The sequence below is a fragment of the Vulpes vulpes genome, unplaced genomic scaffold (genome assembly GCF_048418805.1).
Source record: "Vulpes vulpes isolate BD-2025 unplaced genomic scaffold, VulVul3 Bu000000626, whole genome shotgun sequence".
In the NCBI taxonomy this organism is placed as follows: domain Eukaryota; kingdom Metazoa; phylum Chordata; class Mammalia; order Carnivora; family Canidae; genus Vulpes; species Vulpes vulpes.
The window spans coordinates 450,035-472,130 of record NW_027325669.1 but is presented as its reverse complement, the minus strand read 5'-3'; the positions used below and the strand labels follow the sequence as shown (position 1 = coordinate 472,130).

Below are 22,096 nucleotides of genomic sequence, written 5' to 3'. Positions count from 1 at the left end.
ATTCTTACCAAACCAACTTTAAGTAATGGATAAGTCAACTGAAACTGTTTCAAATATGTCATAATTATATAGATTAATTGCTATTATAGAAGCAATGTAGATAAATTGCTGAATATAGCTGTATGAAATAAGCAACAAGTTTATTACATTAAAACTTCGATTTAGAAAAATACATACTAACATCTTTTTTACAACAGAATTTGGGGACACTGGTTAATATGATGTCTCATAATATTGGATATTAATAAAAATTTAAAATACTGCTAATGATAATCATATTCAACTATTATACTGGAAAGCATCCATATCCCCAACATTTACATTTCCTTATTCTTGCTTATTCTTACCTGTAGAATTTAACTTATATATTTAGTCAACAGATTTTGAGGAATACTATTATCTGGGAACTGTATGAATTATTAATCAATAAGTTGAACCTGAATGCATAGTACCTCATTAAATTCTTATGTGTGTCTGTTCTCATTCTAAAATTGAAATCTTATGTCCTAAAGAATTTGTTTATTATCTGGAGTTTTTTGTTTTGTTTTGTTTTGTTTTCAAAATTTTGGACATCATTCTTCAAAGATATTGTTAATCAGAAAGTACTTATGATTTTTTTGCTATATACATCTTACTGGCCTTAAAGAAGTTGTCTAAAAATGTCAAAAGAGCAACCGAAGTCTTAATATTTAGTGTATATTGTGAAATCTTTTTATATGCCACAGTGAAAAGCCCTTTAAAGATGTTATTCTTGTCTTTCTAATGCAAACCACAACAGAACATCTACATATCTTCCTTTTCCTAATATATGTGACACTTTCAGGAATTCTGTGGGAGGCAAGAAACATCATTTCCTCTAATCATTAACATTTCTAAAATGAATTTGAAAATATCAGAGAATATTATAGCTATTAAACAACTAAAGTGAACATATATTCTCTCTGGCAACATAATAATGCCTGAAAAGAAAAAAAAATATCATCAAGTAAAAGTATAATTTCTCCCCTATCTTTCCCCCTTTTCCTCTCTCTCATTTCAATTTAAGAGATTCGTTCTCCTGCCGGTTGTAACGGGAATGAATTTCAGTGTCACCCTGATGGAAATTGCATTCCTGATCTGTGGCGCTGTGATGGGGAAAAAGATTGTGAAGATGGCAGTGATGAAAAAGGCTGCAATGGGACCTTACGATTGTGTGATCACAAAACCAAGTTTTCCTGTCGGAGTACAGGTAAGCAGAACATTGGTTCAGCTTCTACCTTGGGCTTCCTGGAGATAGAATCCCTTTGGCACATCCTTAGTGTGTATCTTACCTGCATAAAAAAGTATTCTTGTGTTTCTGGTAAGTTGGCTCACATTCTATATTTGATAATAATACTAATGTTAGCTAGTATGGAGAACTATCTATGGGCCCAACACAGCTCTAAAGAATGTTTTTTCCATGAACTCATTTCATCATCCCAATTCACAGTGAAGAACACTGAAGCCTGGGAAGTTTAATATGCTCAGGTTAAGAAAAGTCAAAAGAGCGAGCATAGCAGAATTGAGATTTGAAACCATGTGATCTGGATTTAGAGTCTGAAATTTCAGACTCCAGAAAGAGGCATGGGTGCTAAACCCATAGACAGCACTCCTCTTTCCACAGATAAGTCCTCCCCCCTAAATTTCATGAAGATGAATTGAATGAAAGGCAGAATTATATACATTTATTTTCAAGTGCAGTAGACTCCTAAATTCAATTGTGGACTTGCTAGATTTCATGAAGATAAAGGTGATGGCTGTCATTCAAACTGTTGATTTGTTTTGAAAGTCACTGAGGCTTTTATACTTTTATGATGTTATTCTATTATTATGACTGTTGTATTTCATTTTTCTCTACAGAGTAGGTTTGACCTGACACAATAAACCAACTTATTTATTTTCCTCTCTACACCAGATGATGAGTTGAAGTTTAGAGAAAAATTACATTACAATTAACTATTATGGTACAATTTGTGAAATGGGCCATATCATCAAACAAATAATCCATGGAAACAATTCTTATAGATTTCATGATATATTATGGAATCATCTCTGGGATGAGGTGAAATTGCCTTTTTGAACTGCCTAATCTCTTGGTGATTCATTTTGCTCCTTATTAGGTATTTTAACCAAAAGGTAGAAATGAAAAGTTATCACAGCTGTGATTAAACAAACACTCTGGAAACCACAAGGCCCATGGGTATTTAAAGTTATAAAAAGAAATTGTGTTTATTTGGACACACTTCACGTGGCCACAATTAAGCATTCAACTAAGAAATACAGAGATAAATATAAGCTAACATGGGCATAGAGAACTAAATACTCCTGAGGCTCATTCTTAATGAGGAAGTTGTGCTTTTAAAATGGTTATTTTTCCAACAATATTTTTAAAAATTATGTGACTCTTTCAATTGGTAGGTTAAATGTCTTAGCTTTGGGGTTATTGGTTTAAAAATGTGACTTTAAATTTAGAAATTCTCTTTTTGGAACATACTCTATTGGTTGAAAACTAATAGATGAATAACATGTTAAGTAATAAGTTGAAGAAGAAAATCCTTTTTCTTTACTCACATCAGATTCATTGGCTGTGGCTCTTTAAATCAGATTAACAGATAGATTAATAAGAAAAAAGAAAAAAGTTTATAATATACATATATCATACATGCACATGGGAAAACTCTGATAAGTAATTCTATGGGGTGGTTGAAACTTGAGCTTATATAGAATCTTAGCAAACAATAGTAAATTTGTGAAAAGTTGACAAAAGAAAGGAAAAGCATGTTGAGTTTATAGGGGTGGCAAATTATAGATAGGTAAATATGTGGGAGAACTAATGGACAATAAGAGCTAGTTAATAAAATGTGTGCAGGTCCATCTTGGCACTGAATTTCTTTTTTTTTTTTTATGGCCATAAGACTTCCCTAGAACAGGATTTATGGCAGTATTCATTACTCAAATTTTTATGCTTATACTCAGATAAGGGAAACTATAAGAAGGCTTCTTTCTACATCTGGTGAATCTCAAATGCTTTCAGCTCAAAATAATCCTCATATAAAAGTGGCATATTTGAGGGGTAGCATATGCTGATCCCATACACTGGCTGTCTTTGGAGAATTGGATTCTGAGAGATAATTTTATTTGTGTTGATTTGGGATTTGGATTATACATTTAATAATGTTTTTAATAAAACACCACATGTATGTATCAAAGAGTCATCATGTAAACCAAAATTTAATGTAAAAAAGCAGAACTGAAATAAAATTATGTTGCATTGTAAAAGGGAAATACAGTATAATGTGACTATAACTATAACTGAAATTTGCTAAAAGAATAGAATCTAAGTGCTCTCTCTCTCACACACACACACACCTAGTAAATAAATAAAATAAAAAAAATAAAAGTGAAATATGAAAGGTAATAATTTAACCATCAATCTGCTTCTAACTTAATCTGTCGCTTAAACATAGTAAACCACAATATATCAAACAATTTGGGGAGTCATAACTCATAATTATATATGCATACTTCTGAATATTGCAGAATAAAAGAGAACTAAATATAAATATTGGATTAAATATATGTACAATTTGTAATGTTTTGATATTTTAAAATCTACTCTAATTAAATTATTAGTCTTATAAGCTAAAAGACCTTTAAACTACCCAAGTAGCTGAATTCAGGATTCATATTCATTTTTCAAAGACTTCCAAATGCTAGCTTAAATATTTAAGAGTTTTCAGGATAATCAGTTTGCATTTGGTAGTTACAGTGGCTTTTCTTTTATACATAAATTGCCATCTATTAGAGTAAAAGTGTAGGCACATTAATAAATTACTTCATTCCTCTATAGAAGAGAATGTGAGCTAAATTAAAAGTACAAAACAATCGTTTTTAAGAGCTTCTAAATGAATAAATGAATGACTGAACAAATGAATAAATAAATAGATAAATAAATAAATAAATAAATAAATAAATAAATGCATATTTAAGAGCTTCTTATTTCAAAGGAACTCTCTTTGACCAAGAACTACACTCTCTCATCTCTGATATCTCACATCCAGACCAATAAGTTGCAGTTATATTATTGTTGAGGAATCAGGGGAAGAAATTTCATGTCTACTTCTCATGGAAAACACTCAGAGATGCATTCCTCATTTGGACAAAAGAAAATAAATATTTAATATTATGCAATGATACCAAGATTATGGGGAAAATAGGCCCTCCAGCTGTTGATAAGGATATAAATTTGGCCCAAACTTTTCACTTCTAGAAATTCATGTAAAGAAGAGCAGGAGTACACGAAGTTATATACAAAAAGATTTTTAGTGCAACATTTTAATAGCTCCCAAACTAGAAATAATTCATTGCTCATAGCTAGAGGAACTACTTAAAGTTACAGTGCATTCACACAATGAACTACTAATGTTATTAAGAAGGCATAAGAAAAAAATTCATAAAGATGGAGTTTTATGTTCACACTTTGAATCCTCTCTCTGCTGTTAAAAACACATAAAGATGATGATAAAATATAATAGGAGAAAATGAGAGAGATATAGTCATATTAACAAACAAAATATATCTCTGATAAACTGATAAAATAGAATAACAAATGGTGAGCTGGGTTGAATCTGGATGCCTGATTAGATTGGATTTAGAGGCCAGTAAAGAACAGATGTTCAGATCTTAGGTTTAATGGGAAATAAAGCTGTCCCACATGAAGTTGGGGACTAGAACCAGGCTCACTGCTGAAAATCAGAAATGGGAGTAGGACTCCTTTGCTTTTGAAAGGAGGAGGAAAAAATTATCGCTGGTTGCTTCCTACTTAAAAAAATTTGTGTGCCTAGAGAGATGGGAGGACATAGGCATAGCAATCAAGCCAAGACTCTGACTAGCTTAGGGACTGCAAGTGATAAAGAGACAAATACAGGATGTATTTTTGAACCAAGAGAGGGGGTAGTGATGGAGTGGGCTGAAGTAGAAGCAGAAATACCTGTACATAGTGATGAGTAAACACATAAAGTCAGAGAGAAAATTGAAAACTCCTATCCAAGATGAGACTGAAAAAAAATCCTAAAATCATGAGGATAACCATATCCAATAAAACCAGCTATCAAAAATCAATCATAAAATGAATTTACTCAAGCTTAAGTGAAAATTAGATGTTTAAATGACGGTGATGATTTTAAAAAAGAGTTAAAATAAGTATGTTTGAGATCCTCAAAGAGAAAAAAAATGGAAAAGAATATCCCTAAATTGAATAAGAATATATATATATATATATATATACACACACACAGAAGGTCTATGATATATTGATATAAATATGATGAGCAGAATAATTGTAACAGATAATAGTGGAAAATGATAGAAAGTGATACCTATTATACTTAGGAATGAAATACACCACCATGGAGCTTTAAATAAACTCTAGGCTGGACACAGAGAAAACAAATTGAACAATAACATACAGGTAACTCAGGAACATCAAAGAAAAAGAGAGAAAAAAAGAGCAGTTGAGATCTATGTTGGAAGGCTAAAACAGATACTTAAAGAAATTCCATAAGAGAATAAAGGTATTAATACACACACACGCACATGCACACACACACACATACACAAACACACAGAATAACTAAGTTTTCCCTAAACTGAAGAACATGAATTCTCATAAAGAAATACATTCAGTCTTCTGGGTAAAATTAATGAGATTAACCCAAACTTCTATAAGTCATTTTGAAATTGCAGATCATCAGATACTGAAACTACCAGAAAGAAAATCAGATTATCTAAGAAGATATTAAGAAATGCCTCAAGAAAATGGAGTAATAAGAAGCTGAGGGAAAAACACATTCAGGCTAATATTCTATATCCAGGTAAAATATTATTCCAGATAATTTAATCATATAAATCACAAGGCATTTTTCCACATTAATCCTCACTAAGAAAATTATTAAGGCAATCAGAAAATAAGATTTAATGAGAAAACGAGAGAGATAAGTTTAGGGACCAAAGTAAAATATTAATGAGATGAACAACAACAACAAAACCAACCAAACAAAATCAAATGATAAAAATGCAATCTTCAAATAAAGGTTTTGCAGTTTAAACATCTTACATTAAATAATATACTATTGACAGCAAAAATTACAAAAACCACAATAAGAAAACCATGTTAGAAGCAAGAAATTCTACTCACTTACTCTAGCTTATTAAAAATTAAATTGAAGAAAACTAAGCAAGAATAGGGAAGATCTAAATATAGTTATATATATTTTATATATAAAAAATGTAATTCTATTCTTAGAAGTAAAAAAAAATGAACCTTTTTTTATAAGGCTCCAGAGAGATTTGTTTTTAATAAGCATTTATTGTCATAAATAACTTCAGTTAAGTCCCAAGAAGTAGAAATGATGCAGACAAAATTTCCTGATCATAACATAATAAATCTAATAATTATGAAGAGTAAACCACTCTTGAATTTGGAACTTTAATAATGAAAGTACTCATTATCTTAATTCAATGGAGTTTCAAAATGAGATTGTAGAACTTTTACAGAATAAAGATTTGTACATATAAGAACATATGAAATATAACTAAAGCATTGCTCAAAAGAAAATTTCATAATTTTGCACATTTGTATGCAGTGTCTGAAACTCTTAGTGATTCTTTAAACTCTAACAACTTCAAAAGTATAAATGCTATAAAATCACCGAAGAAATCATCTGAAACTTTAATTATTTAACTATATTTAAATTAACTAACTATATTTAACATATAGTTAGTTTTGTGAATCTTGAATGTTTAATTTTGTTTCTAGTGGTTTCTAATAGTTTCCCATCTTCAACCAGAGGAGCTAAAACAAAAAAAGTAATAATGTTAAATGTTGTTTTCTAAATTTACAAAATTACATCTAATTAAAGTCAATTCACAAAAGTTTAATAAATTGATATAAATTTTCAAATAATATTTATGCTTGTAACATTAATATTTTTTATTTATTAAAGGTTAAGACTGCTCTAAGACTTTTGAGATACCTATGTTTTCATTTAAATTTTTTTTAATTAAAATATTTTTTAACAATATGTAGGAGAGGGATCACTGGGTGGCTCAGCGGTTTAGCACCTGCCTTTGGCCAAGGGCGTGATCCTGGAGTCCCGGGAACAAATCCCACATCAAGCTCCTTGTATGGAGCCTGCTACTCCCTCTGCCTGTGTCTCGCTTCTCTCCCTCTTTCTGTGTCTCTCATGAATACATAAATAAAATCTTAAAAAAAAAACAATATGTAGGAGAGACAGTATTCACCAATTCTCTTTATGCTTTGCTATATTTCTCAACTCTCTTGCAGTTAGATTGAGGCCAGGTGACTATTTGTAGCCAATGGACTATATTACTTCCATGCTAAGGCACTTAATGTAGAAAATTAGCATACTCCTGCTCTTTTTCTCCTGTCTCAGTGATCTTTTAAATTATGAATCTAAAGAGCATATAAATAGATTTTAGTTCATTAGTATAGCTCATCTTATCCTTACCAGTGTAACATCTAACTTAAAAGTTAAGATATAACAAAACAAACCAAAGGAAAACAGAAAAACAGATTAATTTTAAATATAGAAAAGAGAAAGAATCATAGCATAATTTGAAAAATCAAGAATTAGGTTTTTGAAAGAATAACCAAAATTGCTAATACATTATCTGACGTAATAAAGAAAACCCATTGAAAATCCAGTACATAAATGAGAATGGGAAAATAATTGGAGATGCTAACAAATGATATAAATTAAAGAAATATACTGTGTCACAGAAATGAATTTAAAACCCTGTATTAGTAAATTCATGTATTAAAAAATATCCATTTCAAAATTTATTCTAGAAGGGAAAGTGCTGGTAATTTATTTTATAACAATAAGGAAAAAATCAATATCTGTCCCCTCTCATCATTTTTTTCAAAAGCTCCAAGTCCAGCTGAAAAATTCTACTGATATTTAAGGAACATTGTTACAATGCTGTTTCATTTCCTTTGGAGTATTCAAAAGGAATAAAAACTTTTAAGTTATTCTTTTAAGCAACATAGTATTGGCTTTATAATTCCCCAAAGTTAGTACCTCCCATACACACAAAGATTATAAACTTAGTCTCTGATGACCGTTACTACCATTCTAGACAAAGCATGAGCAAATCCAACAAGTTTTCAATGAATAATTCTCTATGGGAAAAAAAAAAGCCCTCCTCTCTTTAAAAGCAAAAATGGTCCCAAAGAGAAGAATGCAGTTAATATAGAATAAATAGGGGAAATATTTGCAACACAGATCATAAATAATTATATACTCTGATATATAATAAGTCTTTGGTATCATTTTTTTAAAGATTTTATTTATTTATTCATTCATTAGAGACACAAAGAGAGAGGCAGAGACATAGGCAGAGGGAGAAGCTGGCTCCTCACAGGAAGTCTGATGTGGGACTTGGTCCCAGAACCCCAGGATCATGACCTGAGCCAAAGGCAGATGCTCATCCATGGAGCCACCCAGATGTCCCTCCTTGGTATCATTTTTAAAAGACCAACTACCCATATAAAAAAGGGGCAAAGTTCGCAGAAAAAGAAATACAAAACGCTACTAAATAAGTGAAAAGACAATCACCTTCACCCATTACAGAAAGTCAAATCTTAATGAGATTGTATTTTTTTTCAGAATCTGATTGATGATTATTAACAAAACCAATAGTATCCAGTGTTAGTAAGAGTAGATGAAGCAGACACTGATGACAGGAATATTAATGAACTTATAAGGAAAGTCATTTGACAATGTGTATCTATGTTTAAAATGTGAATATACTTTCACAATTCCACCTCTAAGACCTTATTCTACAAATATACTTAATGCATTGGAGGAGTGATACCTACGAAGATATTCATTTAAGTTATATTTTTTTTAAAGATTTGAATAATGCGTTTAGTAAGCTTGTTAATAAGTATACAGATACCTTTACTTCTACCCCAAATAGTTGACAATGTACAGAAAGCATTCTCCATAAACAAAAGTCAAATTAGAATTCAACATCAAGAAGATTAGAAGGCTGGAGCACCTGGGAAGCTCAGTCAGTTAAGTGTCTGCCTTTGGCTTGGGTCATGATCCCAGGGTCAGGCCCCCCGGGTCAGGCTCCCTGCTCAGTGAGGAGTCTCCTCCTTTTCCTTCTTCCTTTGCCCACCCCCACTCCCCACTCCTGCTCTCTTTCTGGCTCCCAAATAAATAAACAAATAAATAAATTTTTAAAAAATGATTAGAAGGCCATGAATTTGAAAACTAAAATCACAATTTAAAATAATCATCAGATTAATAAAGAAATCCTAATATATATATATATATATATTAGGATTTCTTTATTAATTATATATAACTATATAATTATAATTATATATTTATTATATATTATATAATATATAATTATATATTATAATATATATTATATATTATATAAATTATATATTTATTATATATTATATATTATATATTATAATATATATTATATATATTATATAATTATATTATAATTATATATTTATTAATTATATATAATTATATAATTATATATATTATATATATATATAAATAATTAGAGATGAATGATATGAGATATACTGCACAATTAAATTTCTGTGAAAGCTTTTTTTAGTAGACTTAATTTTTAGAACACTTTGAGGTTCACAGTAAAAATGAGAGGAAAGAACAGAGTTCCCATATTCCCCCTGTTACCCCTATACACACAGCTTCCTTTACTAACAGCCTCCTGCAACAGAATGACTTATTAAAATTGTTGAACTTGTATTCCTACTTTGACACATCATTAGCACCCAAAGTCCGTAATTTATATTAGGACCTACTTCTGGTGTTGTACAAACTATGGATTTGGGTGAATGTGCAACGATGTGCCATGTGCCACCACCTTATCATACAGAGTGGTTTCACTGTCCTAAAACTCCGCTGTGCTCTGCTCTCTGTGCTGTGCCCTTTCCCTCCAGCCCCTGGCAACCACTGATGTTTTTACTGTCTCTGTAGTTTTGCCATTTCTAGATCGATATAGTTGGAATCATTAGCATGTAACCTTTTTAGACTGGCTTCTTCTTTCACTTAATATACACTTAATTTCCCTCCATGTCTTTTCATGGCCTAACAGCTCTATTTTTTTTTCCATCCATGAATAGTATCCCATTGTCTGGAAGTACCACATTTTTTTTTAGCCATTTATCTACTGAAAGATATCTTGGTTGCTTCCAAGTTTTGGCAGTTATGACGTAAACATCTACTAGAAATATCTGTGTATAGGTTTTTGTGCAGACACAAATTTTTAATTCATTTGAGTAAATACCATAGAGCACAATTGCTGGATCATATGGCAAAAGTGTGTTTAACTTTGTAAGAAACTACCATACTGTCTTCCAGAGTGGCTGACCAATTTCACGTTCCCACCAGCAATGAATGAGGAGTTCCTGTTGCTCCATACCCTCCCCAGCATTTGGTGTATCAGTGTTTTAGTTTCTCACCATTCTAATAGGTGTAAAGTGATATCTCATGGTTGTTTTAATTTGTATTTCCTTAATGGCGTATGATGTTGAATATCTTCGATATTGCTATTCATTGTTAAGTTGTTTTTAATAGTTAAGTGTTATGAACAATCTACATTGGCCAAGATAGGGCCTTATATTTGAACATGAAATGGTATATCCATACAGTGGAATACCTAGCAGCAAATTTAAAGATTGGAAATCACTGTTATACATGAACATGGACATTTCCTGTGATTAAGTGTTGAGTAGAAAGTAAGGGAAAACAATAGGGGGCATAGTATGTGATACTTTTTTTATAAAAGTGTTTTTCATAATAAAAATATATTTCTAGAGAATTCACAAGAATTTGTTATCAGTGTTTGTGAATAGGGGAAAAAGAGTGAGATGGTGTCATACTTGTATACTCTTCTCTTATGAATGTTTTTCTGAGAGTGATGAGATATTGGGGCTGACCCATATAACTTTCACTCCAGATTCCATTGGAAAAAGCAATAAACATTTTGAAGTCAGGTCACAGGATAAGGTTAAGAGTTAAGGATTAAATGCTCTTTAGCAAAAGAATATAACAAAACTAACTCGCACACATGGGGATTTAACTCTGATTGGCTTCACAAATAACTTGCTTTGTGCTGATCCCCTGTGTAATGAAAATCTTCTGTGGGCTCCTGTGAATGGCAAAGTGTTACTCTTTCCTATGATTACATTGTTTTATTTCCTTCCCCATTGTTGTATCAGTAAATACAAAGTGAAATGGTGAATTTAATCATTGTTTAAAAGCAATCTGGAATAATTAGACCCAAAGATTTCCTACAGTGGAACAGTGATTTTGTTGGAATTATATGATGAATTGTATATGAAGAATTTCTTAATACAGCACTTTTTCTCCCTTGCCTATAACCAACCCTATGGAATATTTTTACTTATTTCTGATGAAAATAATGTGATGAGTTCTCCATTGTCTATGTGTCATAACACTAATAAAACGCTTCTGAGCCTTATATATTTCTGTTTTGATTTCTCCCAGTAGCAGTTTTAAACATTTGCTGTATGCTATCTCTTTTCTCTTCAATACTGTATCTGAAGAAAATATTTTGCCCAGAAGGGCTTTTCTTTAGATACTGATCCTATGACCTCTTACTTCTTATGGGACCTTAGTCAATTTTCTTGCTTATGTTTTCAATTTTTTTCTCCACATTAATTTTTCTTCCTCTCTATAAAATATCTAGCCCAATAACATCAAAAATATTTATTTGATTTTATTAAATTTGTCTGTTGTCCTTTCATCAAATAACGTTGTGTAGCGCACCTAGAAATCTTTCCTCTCACTCATTCATTCCTTCACCTTTTCTCTACTTTATCTCTACCTTTGAGGGAATTTGCTGTCTCAGTTGTCACCAGAGATGATTTCACAGTTCCTACTCTTCTGTCTTGAGTCCTGCTCTGCCATTTAGTAATTACGTGAGTTCAGATAAATTACCAAACCTAAATTTTGTTTTCTAATCTGTAAAATAGAGATAATGATGATGTGGACAATATATCATCATCATCATTATCATCATCATCATCATCATCATCATCATAAATAGGACATAGTGTCTAAAATACAGTATGAGCTTGATGAATGATAACTAATCCTGCATTTTTACTTTTTCTTGTAAGATTTGGTCTTTCTCTGAAACACATATCCTCTATTTGAAATCTTTTCTTGTGAACTCTCATACTGGATTGTCCTCTATTCACTTATCATTTAGATTTTTTAATTTCACTTTTCCTTGCTTGCCCCTTACATTTAAGGTAAAAAGAAATATTTGTTGAATGCATAATGTTTCAGACATTGTGTAGACATTTCTTTCTTTCTTTTTTTTTTTTTTTGTAGACGTTTCTTTTAATTTCCTTTTTTTTTGCTCCTTCTCATCTTCATGCAAGGTATCCATAGTTATTTCTTCTATTCCCAACATTTCAACCATCCTTTCCCAGGCAAATGTTTCCCAAATTCGCATCACTGAATTTCACCTTATACTTCAAACTCATTTCTTCCACTCCTATGCTGAACATTCCACTTTTTCTCTGAAGCTAGAAATTTTTTTCACATTCTCTATTTCTATTAGAAACATCTTCAATCCTCTAAACATTTAAGTTTAAAGCAGAAAGTGGATTTTGACATTCTGACTTGTCATCATATTTTCAGGTCTTACTGATGCTCTGTCTACAATTTCTCTACCATCACCCATTCCATTCTTTCCACTCACATATCATAGCATATGGTAAATCTGTATTATCTGTCCTTCAGACCACTGTGTGGCCTACTGTGTTTTCCTCTGACAGTAATTGGCTTCAATCCATTCTACACACAGCTTTAGCTCCCTCTTACCTCATAAACTGTGACCTGAGATCATACTTACTCAAAATCTTTCAATGGTTCTCCATTGTTTAAGATGAAGAGACACCTCATAAATTAGCAGTCAACATTTCCTGAACTGTGACTTCAAACTGCCTTATTATTGCTTCTGGAGCAAGTCCCACCCTTTCCTGACTGTTTATGACTTTACTTAGGAGTTTTTTATGTTATGTGTGGATTAGATTCAGCAAGTAACACTAAAACCCCATGTGTTCAAATAGCCATTGAAAATCACCCTTTGAACTCAGTATATAAGGTTCTGTTTATACAGTTCTGATGAAAATTTGTACATATAGCTATGCTATTAGGAAAACAATGTTTAGCATAAAATAAGGAATACATATGCAAAACAGAATTTTATTGTGAACTCATTCAGAAATGGAGGAAGACCAAATGGGAGTTAATTTACTTCAAACATCTATGCCCTGACACATTCCTGTTGAGTAATAAGAATAATCAACATGCTATTAAATTACCTCTCTTTTTCTGTTTTACTTGTCTTTTGTTTCTTAGTTGGTATATATTTGAATATAATGACTATATTCTTTAGTCGGCTGTCTATATGATTTTTTTTTTCTGTTTCCATAAGTAGTATTCACTGGCACCCTTCAAAACCCCTTTCCAGGGATCCCTGGATGGATGGCTCAGCAGTTTAATGCCTGCCTTTGGCCGAGGGCGTGATCCTGGAGACCCAGGATCAAGTCCCACATCAGGCTCCCTGCATGGAGCCTGTTTTTCCCTCTGCCTGTGTCTCTGCCTCTCTCTCTGTGTGTCTTTCATGAATAAATAAATAAATAAAATCTTTAAAACAAACCAAAAAAAAAAAAAAAAACCTTTCCAAATAATATCTCAGCAAATCTTGTTCTCAGCCTTCCCATTATATATATTTTCCACCTTTCTGAAATGCCATAGCACTCTGTGATCATTATATGGCTTTTATTTTATTCATATATAAGTATGTATGTTCAATGTAGAACATTTGTGATTACTAGACTTATTGCTCCACAAGGTCAGGAATTTGTTTTTCCATTTTTCTACATTCTTCAGTAGCTAGGCAAACACATTACACTCAATAAATAATTGCTGAATTGAATTGAAGTCAACATTGTTAGAGAAATAAATATGTATGCAGTATTAAAGGTTAATGGTGTAAATACTTTTTAAAATACTGCAATTTAAAAAGACATTATGCTTATATTGAGTAAATCCATTTGGATTTCCTCAAAGATTAACTTCTCTTCATATTCATATTCTTTATTTTTTAAAGATTTTTTTATTTATTTGAGAGAGTAAGTATGAGTGGGTGAGGGAGAGAGGGAGAGAAATCCTCAAGTAGAGTTCCCACTGAGCACAGACCCTGACTCTGGGCTAGATCCCAGGATCTTGAGCTCCGGACCAAAGCCAATCAAGAATTGGATGCTCAGCCAACTGAGCCACTCAGACACACCCATACCCATATTAGTCTTTACTGTGAATCACATCCCAGAACCAAAGTTATTCTGTTATAACATATGTTATGATGTCTTTTATTAAGATAAAAATGAGTCAGGCAGTTTAAAAACTGATAAATCTATTTTTTTAAATGCCCAAAATAGTTTAACAGAGAAAGAAACCCTAGAATCGATCATATAAATTTATTCTGGAAAAGCAGTAGAGTGTCTAATGACTCCAGAAACAGTTTCCCTATAGCTGTTGACTTTGTACTGACTTTATCCTAAACTATAAATTTCAAGGTAACAGAAATAAAAATAGCCCTTATAATGTCCTTGGTGTGTTTGTGTAGATGTGTTTATGTTTGCATGAGTGTGATTTCACTGGTTGTCATGATACATACCAACATACTATTATTTGTTTGTTGTTGCCTCTTTTTACTTGGCCATTCTTATTCTCTTTGCCCAAAGGGAAAAACTGCAGTTTCCATAACATTCTTGCACACATAGTTATGAATAGAAAATATTATTTTAAATAGATCAGAAAAGATTATATAAAACTGAACTTGATAATAAACACCTAATAATATTTTCAGAACATAGTTTTTAAGTATAATTAGTAAAGACAGAGTAATCGACTTCGTTATTTGAACTTAAATGTGAACATTTAAAAATTATTTTAAAAATTTTTGTTTCTTTTGATATTGGATATTTATATTTTCTATAACACATTTTAATACTATTAATCTGTATTTAATTTTCATAATACAAATTTTCTCTAAGACTCAAGTTTCTGATATATAAAGGAGAGAACTTAAGGAAATCTGTAGTATTTATTATTTCAAAATATTATATCCAATTATTTGACTATGTAAGAATTTGTCTTAATATGAATCAAATAAAAATCAACAGTCTTTAAGCATACTTACTAAAGTCATTTGCTTTTAGGTTTTCCCCAATTAATGATCATGAATTAGAAATGTAAATTCATACCTGGTATGCCCTCTTAACCTACATTTTTGTAAGGATTAAAACCAATCAAGATGCATTTCAAGCATCCCCTGCAATATCAGAGACAGGGGAGAGCTATTTAAACTTTTAAATCTTATCTAAGATACTTCGTATCTCTGGTAACATAATCTGAGTTAAAATTACTAGTCATTTGAATACGATTTTCCTTTACCTTTTCAAGGCAGCATTCAGGTTAGGAATAGCAAATAGGTTTTACTGCTGTTCTGACTCTAAAAGATTGATAGTGGTTTATGGACAGGTTTGTTGAAACAATTCTATGGTTATTCTGGAGTCAGTGGTTAAGAATGTCATGGTGGATTAGTAAAAAAAAAAAAAGAAAGAAAAGAAAAGAAAGGAAGAAAGAAGAAAGAAAGAAAGAAAGAAAAAGAAAGAAAGAAGAAAGAAAGAAAGAAAGAAAGAAAGAAAGAAAGAAAGAAAGAAAGAAAGAAAAAGAGAAATTGCACCTTTATTTACCAAACTAAAAATATAAATTATTATACTACTCTTAAACTCTCATTCTATTTGTAGATGATCCCTTATGATTTATTACTTAAGTACAGAATGCCATATTTTAGACTAAAATTATATGTTATGCATTGGCTTTGTCTTGCTAACTACATTATAAACTCTTTGGTGACAAGGAATGGGTTTTAGTACTTTTTTATATTTCCTAAAGTTCCTAGGGATAAATAAGTCACACCTCAACAAAGAATTTTTCATAATTCATCTGTAGAAACCATCAAACTTGATGCACATGTGTATACATTTCATCATCATCATCACTTTTAAAATGAGCATTTGGGGGTGTCATACAGAAATACGGTAGAAGGAAAATAAATAGCACAAATTGATCAATAAAAATTCTCCTCTCCTACTCTAGTTTACCAGAACCTCAAGTCTTCCTCACCAGAGGCAATCACTGCTAGCTATTTTTGTTGTAGCCTCCCAGAAGGAATTCATGTAGTGATAAACTTGTCCATATGTTTATATTGATGTGTATGGAATTATAGTCCTAGATATTGGTAAATACATAAATATCTTCTAACATATATGAAAACCTACCATGCACTTGGTTTTGTACCTTTTTTGTTGATATGTTCTGGAGATTGTGTTATCTTGTGAAGAATTATTTCATTCTTTTTCACTCCAGTGTATAATACAGTGCATGGATACATTGTAATTGATATCACCAGTCTTGCAATAATGATTTAAGCTGTTATCAGTCTTTTGCTAATTTATATGAAGCAGCAACACATGTCTTTGTAATGCATCCTTGTGCATTTGGGCAAACCTGTTAATGAAAAATAATCTAAAATTAGAATTACTCTGATGCAGAATTGATGCATTTTTTTTCTAGATTTTGTAACATGGCCTGGTAGACAGATATTTCCAATTTGCAGCCCTTTCAACATTGGTGATGTTACTTACACCCTTGTCAAATCTATCTTTGCATTATCCATTTTTAAAAAAAATCTAAACCAATTTGATAGAGGAAAAAAATTGTATCAAATTGCTGTTTCAGATTACATTTTTTATTAAAAGATATTTTAATCATTTTCATAAGTCATTGATTCATTGTGAATCTTGCACTTGTATTAGTTTATTGATCTTTATTTTTTTTTTGTAAGAGCCCTTTTATATGTTAAAAAAATACCTTTTTAAAAATATAATAAAAACTTTTCTGGTTTACCAAATTTGTGTTGAATTTATAGATGGATTATATTGTTGCAATGTGGAATCAAAAGTATTTGTGAAATTAAGTTTATCAATTTATCCTTTATGTTTTCTGGATCTGTGTAATGAACATTTCAAGTTTTTGTTGTTTTGTTTTATTTTATTCTAGAATGTGTGTGTATCATTGCTTTTTAAAAATTATTATTTTTTTGATCTACTTAGAATATATTTTAGGATTTAGATTCGGCTTTTTTTTTTTTTTTCTCTAGGTGGCGAAGCAATGTTCCTAACATCATCAATTTTGTAATTCCATTATCTTTATTATTTTGAACATCCAATGTTTATATATTAAAACCATATGCTAGGTAGATGAATATCTGATGTCTCGATCCCATTTAATTGTTGATATGTTTGATATTCTGTTAAAAATATTTTGACTACTGTTATTTTTAAAACCTTCTAAAAAAAATAAAAAAAAATAAAACCTTCTAAAGTTTGACATTTACAGTTCCTATTCATCAATTTTCTTATATTTTTTGAAGACTCCAAATGACTTTTGCACTTTTATCTTCTCAAATTTAAGATAAGCTTATAAGATTGTAATAATGTTGTTAATATTTTATTGGGATTACTTTGAGGAAAAATATTTTTCAGTGATAAATCTTCTCCAAGATTAAACTATATCTAAGACATCTTCTGAGTTTGTAGACTTATAAATTTTCTTTGTACAAATTCTATATAATTCTTTGTAGTTTAACCCAAATACTTTATTTTATGATAGATTTTTAAATCTACCTTCTACTATAGTCTCTCTTTAGATATAAAATCTGTGAATTTTTACATGATTTTTGAAATTAGCGATCTATTTTATTAAATCTTAGTTTCTTACAGTTCTTAATTAGTTTTTATTGATTTTATGATTATATGATTATATTAGCTGCACATAATGATACTCTTCTAATTTTATACTTCATTTATTTCTATTATCTAATTATATTAGATAGTATTTCCAGAACAATATAAATAATAACATTATTAGTTTTATTTATGATGTAAAGGCAAAAATTTATAATCTTTCCCCAATTATATCAAATCGACCAGTTAAGTATCCATCATTTCTTATAAGAGTATTTTCATCAATAATTAATGTTGGTTATGACATGTTTTTATATTAACTATGAAACTGATCATTTGTGCTTTTTTCCCATTTGACTTAATACTGTGGAAAATTATTTATATATTTCTGCAAATGAAACATCCTTTCACCAATATTTTAGTTACTATAAAATATAGAAGCCTTTAAATTTGAAGCAGACATCTAAATATATAAAGACTCTTTGACCTATACAACCTAATATTTTTCATTTCCCTTTCATTTGTCCTAGTCATTTTAAGAGTTGTTGGTAAATAGTCAGCTAATAACTAGTATTTATCTTTGGGTCATTTTTTTATTCACATTACACCTCAACATTGCATAATCCAGAAAGATAATTAATTATAAGAAAAGGTGACCATTCTGGAAGGGGGGCAGAATTTAGAGTAGAAAAAAGATTGGCATAGACAGTGGCTGTTGCTTTCTCTTCATTTCACATTATTACTTTTGAACACTGCTGGCTTAATAATAATCATTTTTTTGCTTTCAAAGTCAATAAACAAAACATATTTTCATAACTTCTGTCTGTATGTACCTTAGCTACCAAAATGTTCAATAACGTTTTTTATTATTTTATGAGTGAGAATATACATGTCTAGGTGTGAGGAAGAGTTTAAGTGTTGAGGTTAGAAATGTTAACAGAAGGACATTTTCTCCTTTGAAATAAATCATTTGCTTAAATTTCAGGCTGCAAAAGACACTGAAAGCATTTACTTGAATTTAGGTCTCTGAAAGGGACTTATATACAGATGTTTGTTTAAAGTTTGTTTTTAAAAGTATTATAATGGAACTTTCAATTAGTCACATACTATTTTTTAATAGGGCCAGACATTAACTTGAAACCAGGGAAAATATTAAGACTTTAACACTAAGATCCCTTTAACAAGGAGAGCAAGAGCTACGCAAATGCTGTCATGAATATAAACTGTCAAACTATTAACAAATAGATTTCTTTCTAATAGCCCATAGTTCTGCCTCTGACTGAAGACCATAGTGACTACTCATTATGACAGTGACTTAATTACAACAATCAAATGGATAATGTTTTTCTTTCCTTAAGGGAGATGCATCAACAAAGCATGGATATGTGATGGAGATATCGATTGTGAGGATCAGTCAGATGAAGATGACTGTGACAGTTTTTTATGTGGACCGCCCAAGTACCCTTGTGCTAATGACACTTCAGCCTGCCTGCAGCCAGAGAAACTCTGCAATGGAAGAAGGGACTGTCCCGATGGGTCTGATGAAGGCGAGCTCTGTGGTAATTCATGTTTCACTGATTTGCTTCTCTCTGGAGACTAAAAACGTTTAATCCACTTGATGATACTTATAGAAGCATACAGTCCTTCCTTTTATTTCCTTTAAATGTAATATTTAGCATTGAACCCTATCTCTATTTTTCAAGGATGGTAAGCCTATTAAAAGTTTTTTTTTTTAAGATTTTATGTATTTATTCATGAGAGACACACAGAGAGAGGCAGAGACATAGGCAGAGGGAGAAGCAGGCTTCATGCAGGGAGCCCGATGTGGGACTCAATCCCGGGACTCTAGGATCATGCCATAGGCAGATGCTCAACCGCTGAGCCACGCAGGTGTCCCAACCTATTAAAAATTTTTAAAATATGATCAGAAATTCTAAAATAAAGCAGAAAAGGTTGGCCTGTGTCCATCTAACTTAACTGTATAATTGTGCTCATCATTTAGATCTCTGGATGGTTAATGCCATTTCTATAATGAAACTGATTATGATTATTATTATTTTTTTGTCAGTGGGTCATTCAAAACAAGAAAACCTTCTTATTACTGACCTACGGGATGGAGTTTACTACCACTCAATGGATTTTCTCATCCATCCCAATCATTACAATAGAAATATTAAAAAAAAAGAGAGGAAAGGAAGATAATGAATAATGAAACCAATTGAAAGTTATTCAGGTTTATATAATTTTGTCTGAAGTTGTTAGTCCTCTTACAATAGCTTTCTTTGGTATGCTTTATCTAGTTAAAATGATGATTTCAATCTGATAGCTTTTGAGCATTGAAATCACTTTTGACTAGTTGTCTTTTTATGCCAACAAGAACATATAAAGAAAATTGCATTTCCTTTTCTGTGGGGATATCAGACATTTAGCAAGGAGATTTTCAAAATATGTTTTCTAGATAATACTGAAGGTGACAGCAATAGAGTAATGAAGAAGGGTTTACAGAATGATAAGAACAATAATGAGGTGACTGGGGACTGAGAAAATGACTTTACAAAATGATGAAGCTACCTAATTGAAACTAGAAAAGACAACTACATTTAAGCCTAAAGTTATCATATTTTGATCTGAATTGAGCATTAATAGAATACTGAGTGATCCAAAGAAAACCTGTTAAAATGTTCAAATTTATATAATAAATGTCCTTTCTTCCAAAGAGTCTGTGATTCTATAAAATAACCTTGAAACAGTAAATGCAGCAGTCTTCATTCAGCGATGCTAAATTTTATTTATTTATTTATTTATTTATTTATTTATTTATTTATATTTATTTTTAGAGAGACTAAGACAGACAGAGAGAGAGAGAGAGAGAGAGAGAGAGCACTCAGGAAGAGGGGCAGAGAGAGAGGGAAAGAGAATCTCAAGCAGACTCCCCAGTCAGCACAGAGCTTGATGCAAGGCTAGATCTCATGACCCTGAGATCATGACCTGAGCCAAAAGCAGAGTCGAACACTTAACTAACTGAGCCACCAAGGTGCCCCTGTGATGTTAAATTCTTAACCCCCTCACTCACCACCCTCCAAAAAAATCCTAAATGTAAACAACAAATATAATGTAAAAGACTTAGTTTATCTGTATTACTTCTTTTTCTCCCAGCTTATTCTCTCTTATAGAGTAGATGGTAGATGGAAATATCTCTTGCATTACAGTGTGTGAGGATTGCTCATGAAGGTTGTAAGAGCAATACTAGAGAAGGAAACTATCAATACTCTTAAAGCTGAAAATGTGTAAATATAGGAAAAATCAAGATCTAGACAGGCTTAAATTCTGTTCTTCAGTTACTTCAATTAAATCACCTAAGCAGGTAACTTAATTTCTTGAAATGTCAGATTCCTCATAGCAAAAATGGAGATGATGATATTGATCAGGAAATCATGGTAATAATGCCTGATGCACTACAGATATTGAAAGAAATTAGTGCTTTCCCACCTTTTCTCAACCTTCAGGTTAAATGAAGGCAAAGAAGACAAAATACAATCATTAAGAAAAATTAAAAGAATGTTATGAAAACACAGCCTTATTTTCCTATCCTCTGCTCTCTGGATTAGTAAAATAAAAAGGAGTTTCTTCTGAATTTATTTCTTTGTCTACCTTAAAAATGAAAATTGCTTTTTACTATCAAGTCACTATATTCATCAGCTTAGGAAACTTGCTCAAACATTTCAAAGGATTACAGGTGTGAAAAAGGTTACAATAAAGCTAGGTGTGGACAGACCAGAGGTGATAAAATGACAATTCTATTCTGCTTACAGTACTATGGCATATTGAAGTCCTATCTGTCTCCTTTATGAGGTGAAGTTGAAGGAAAGTTAGAGAAAGGAAAATCAAAAACAAATACTGGTTAAAAGATTGAATTGCCTTCTATGGTTCTCCTTTTCTTATCTGCTTTTATGTACACCTTTGTACTATAGCCCAGTAGGTGGCATCCTTACAGATAATATTGGTATTTATAGAGAAATGGCATCTTGGTCTCTTATTTTCAAGGTCCTTGCCCATCAATTGTAGGTTAGATCCTCTACAGCTAGGCTGTGATATTGGTTAATGAGTGCTGCAGCAGTGGGCATAATGAGTCATTTACCCAGTGGA

The 22,096-nt window shown here is 31.3% G+C and overlaps 1 protein-coding gene across 1 annotated transcript in view; it reads left to right on the top strand.

The window, feature by feature from the left end:
• The window catches only part of LOC112912724 (low-density lipoprotein receptor-related protein 1B-like), a 1,003,376-nt gene that overhangs the window by 534,580 nt on the left and 446,700 nt on the right, over positions 1-22,096 (top strand). The window contains exons 19-20 of the mRNA XM_072745081.1: positions 1,046-1,228; positions 19,309-19,509. Coding sequence (XP_072601182.1) covers positions 1,046-1,228; positions 19,309-19,509 — 384 coding nt within the window. The remainder of the gene's footprint in view (positions 1-1,045; positions 1,229-19,308; positions 19,510-22,096) is intronic.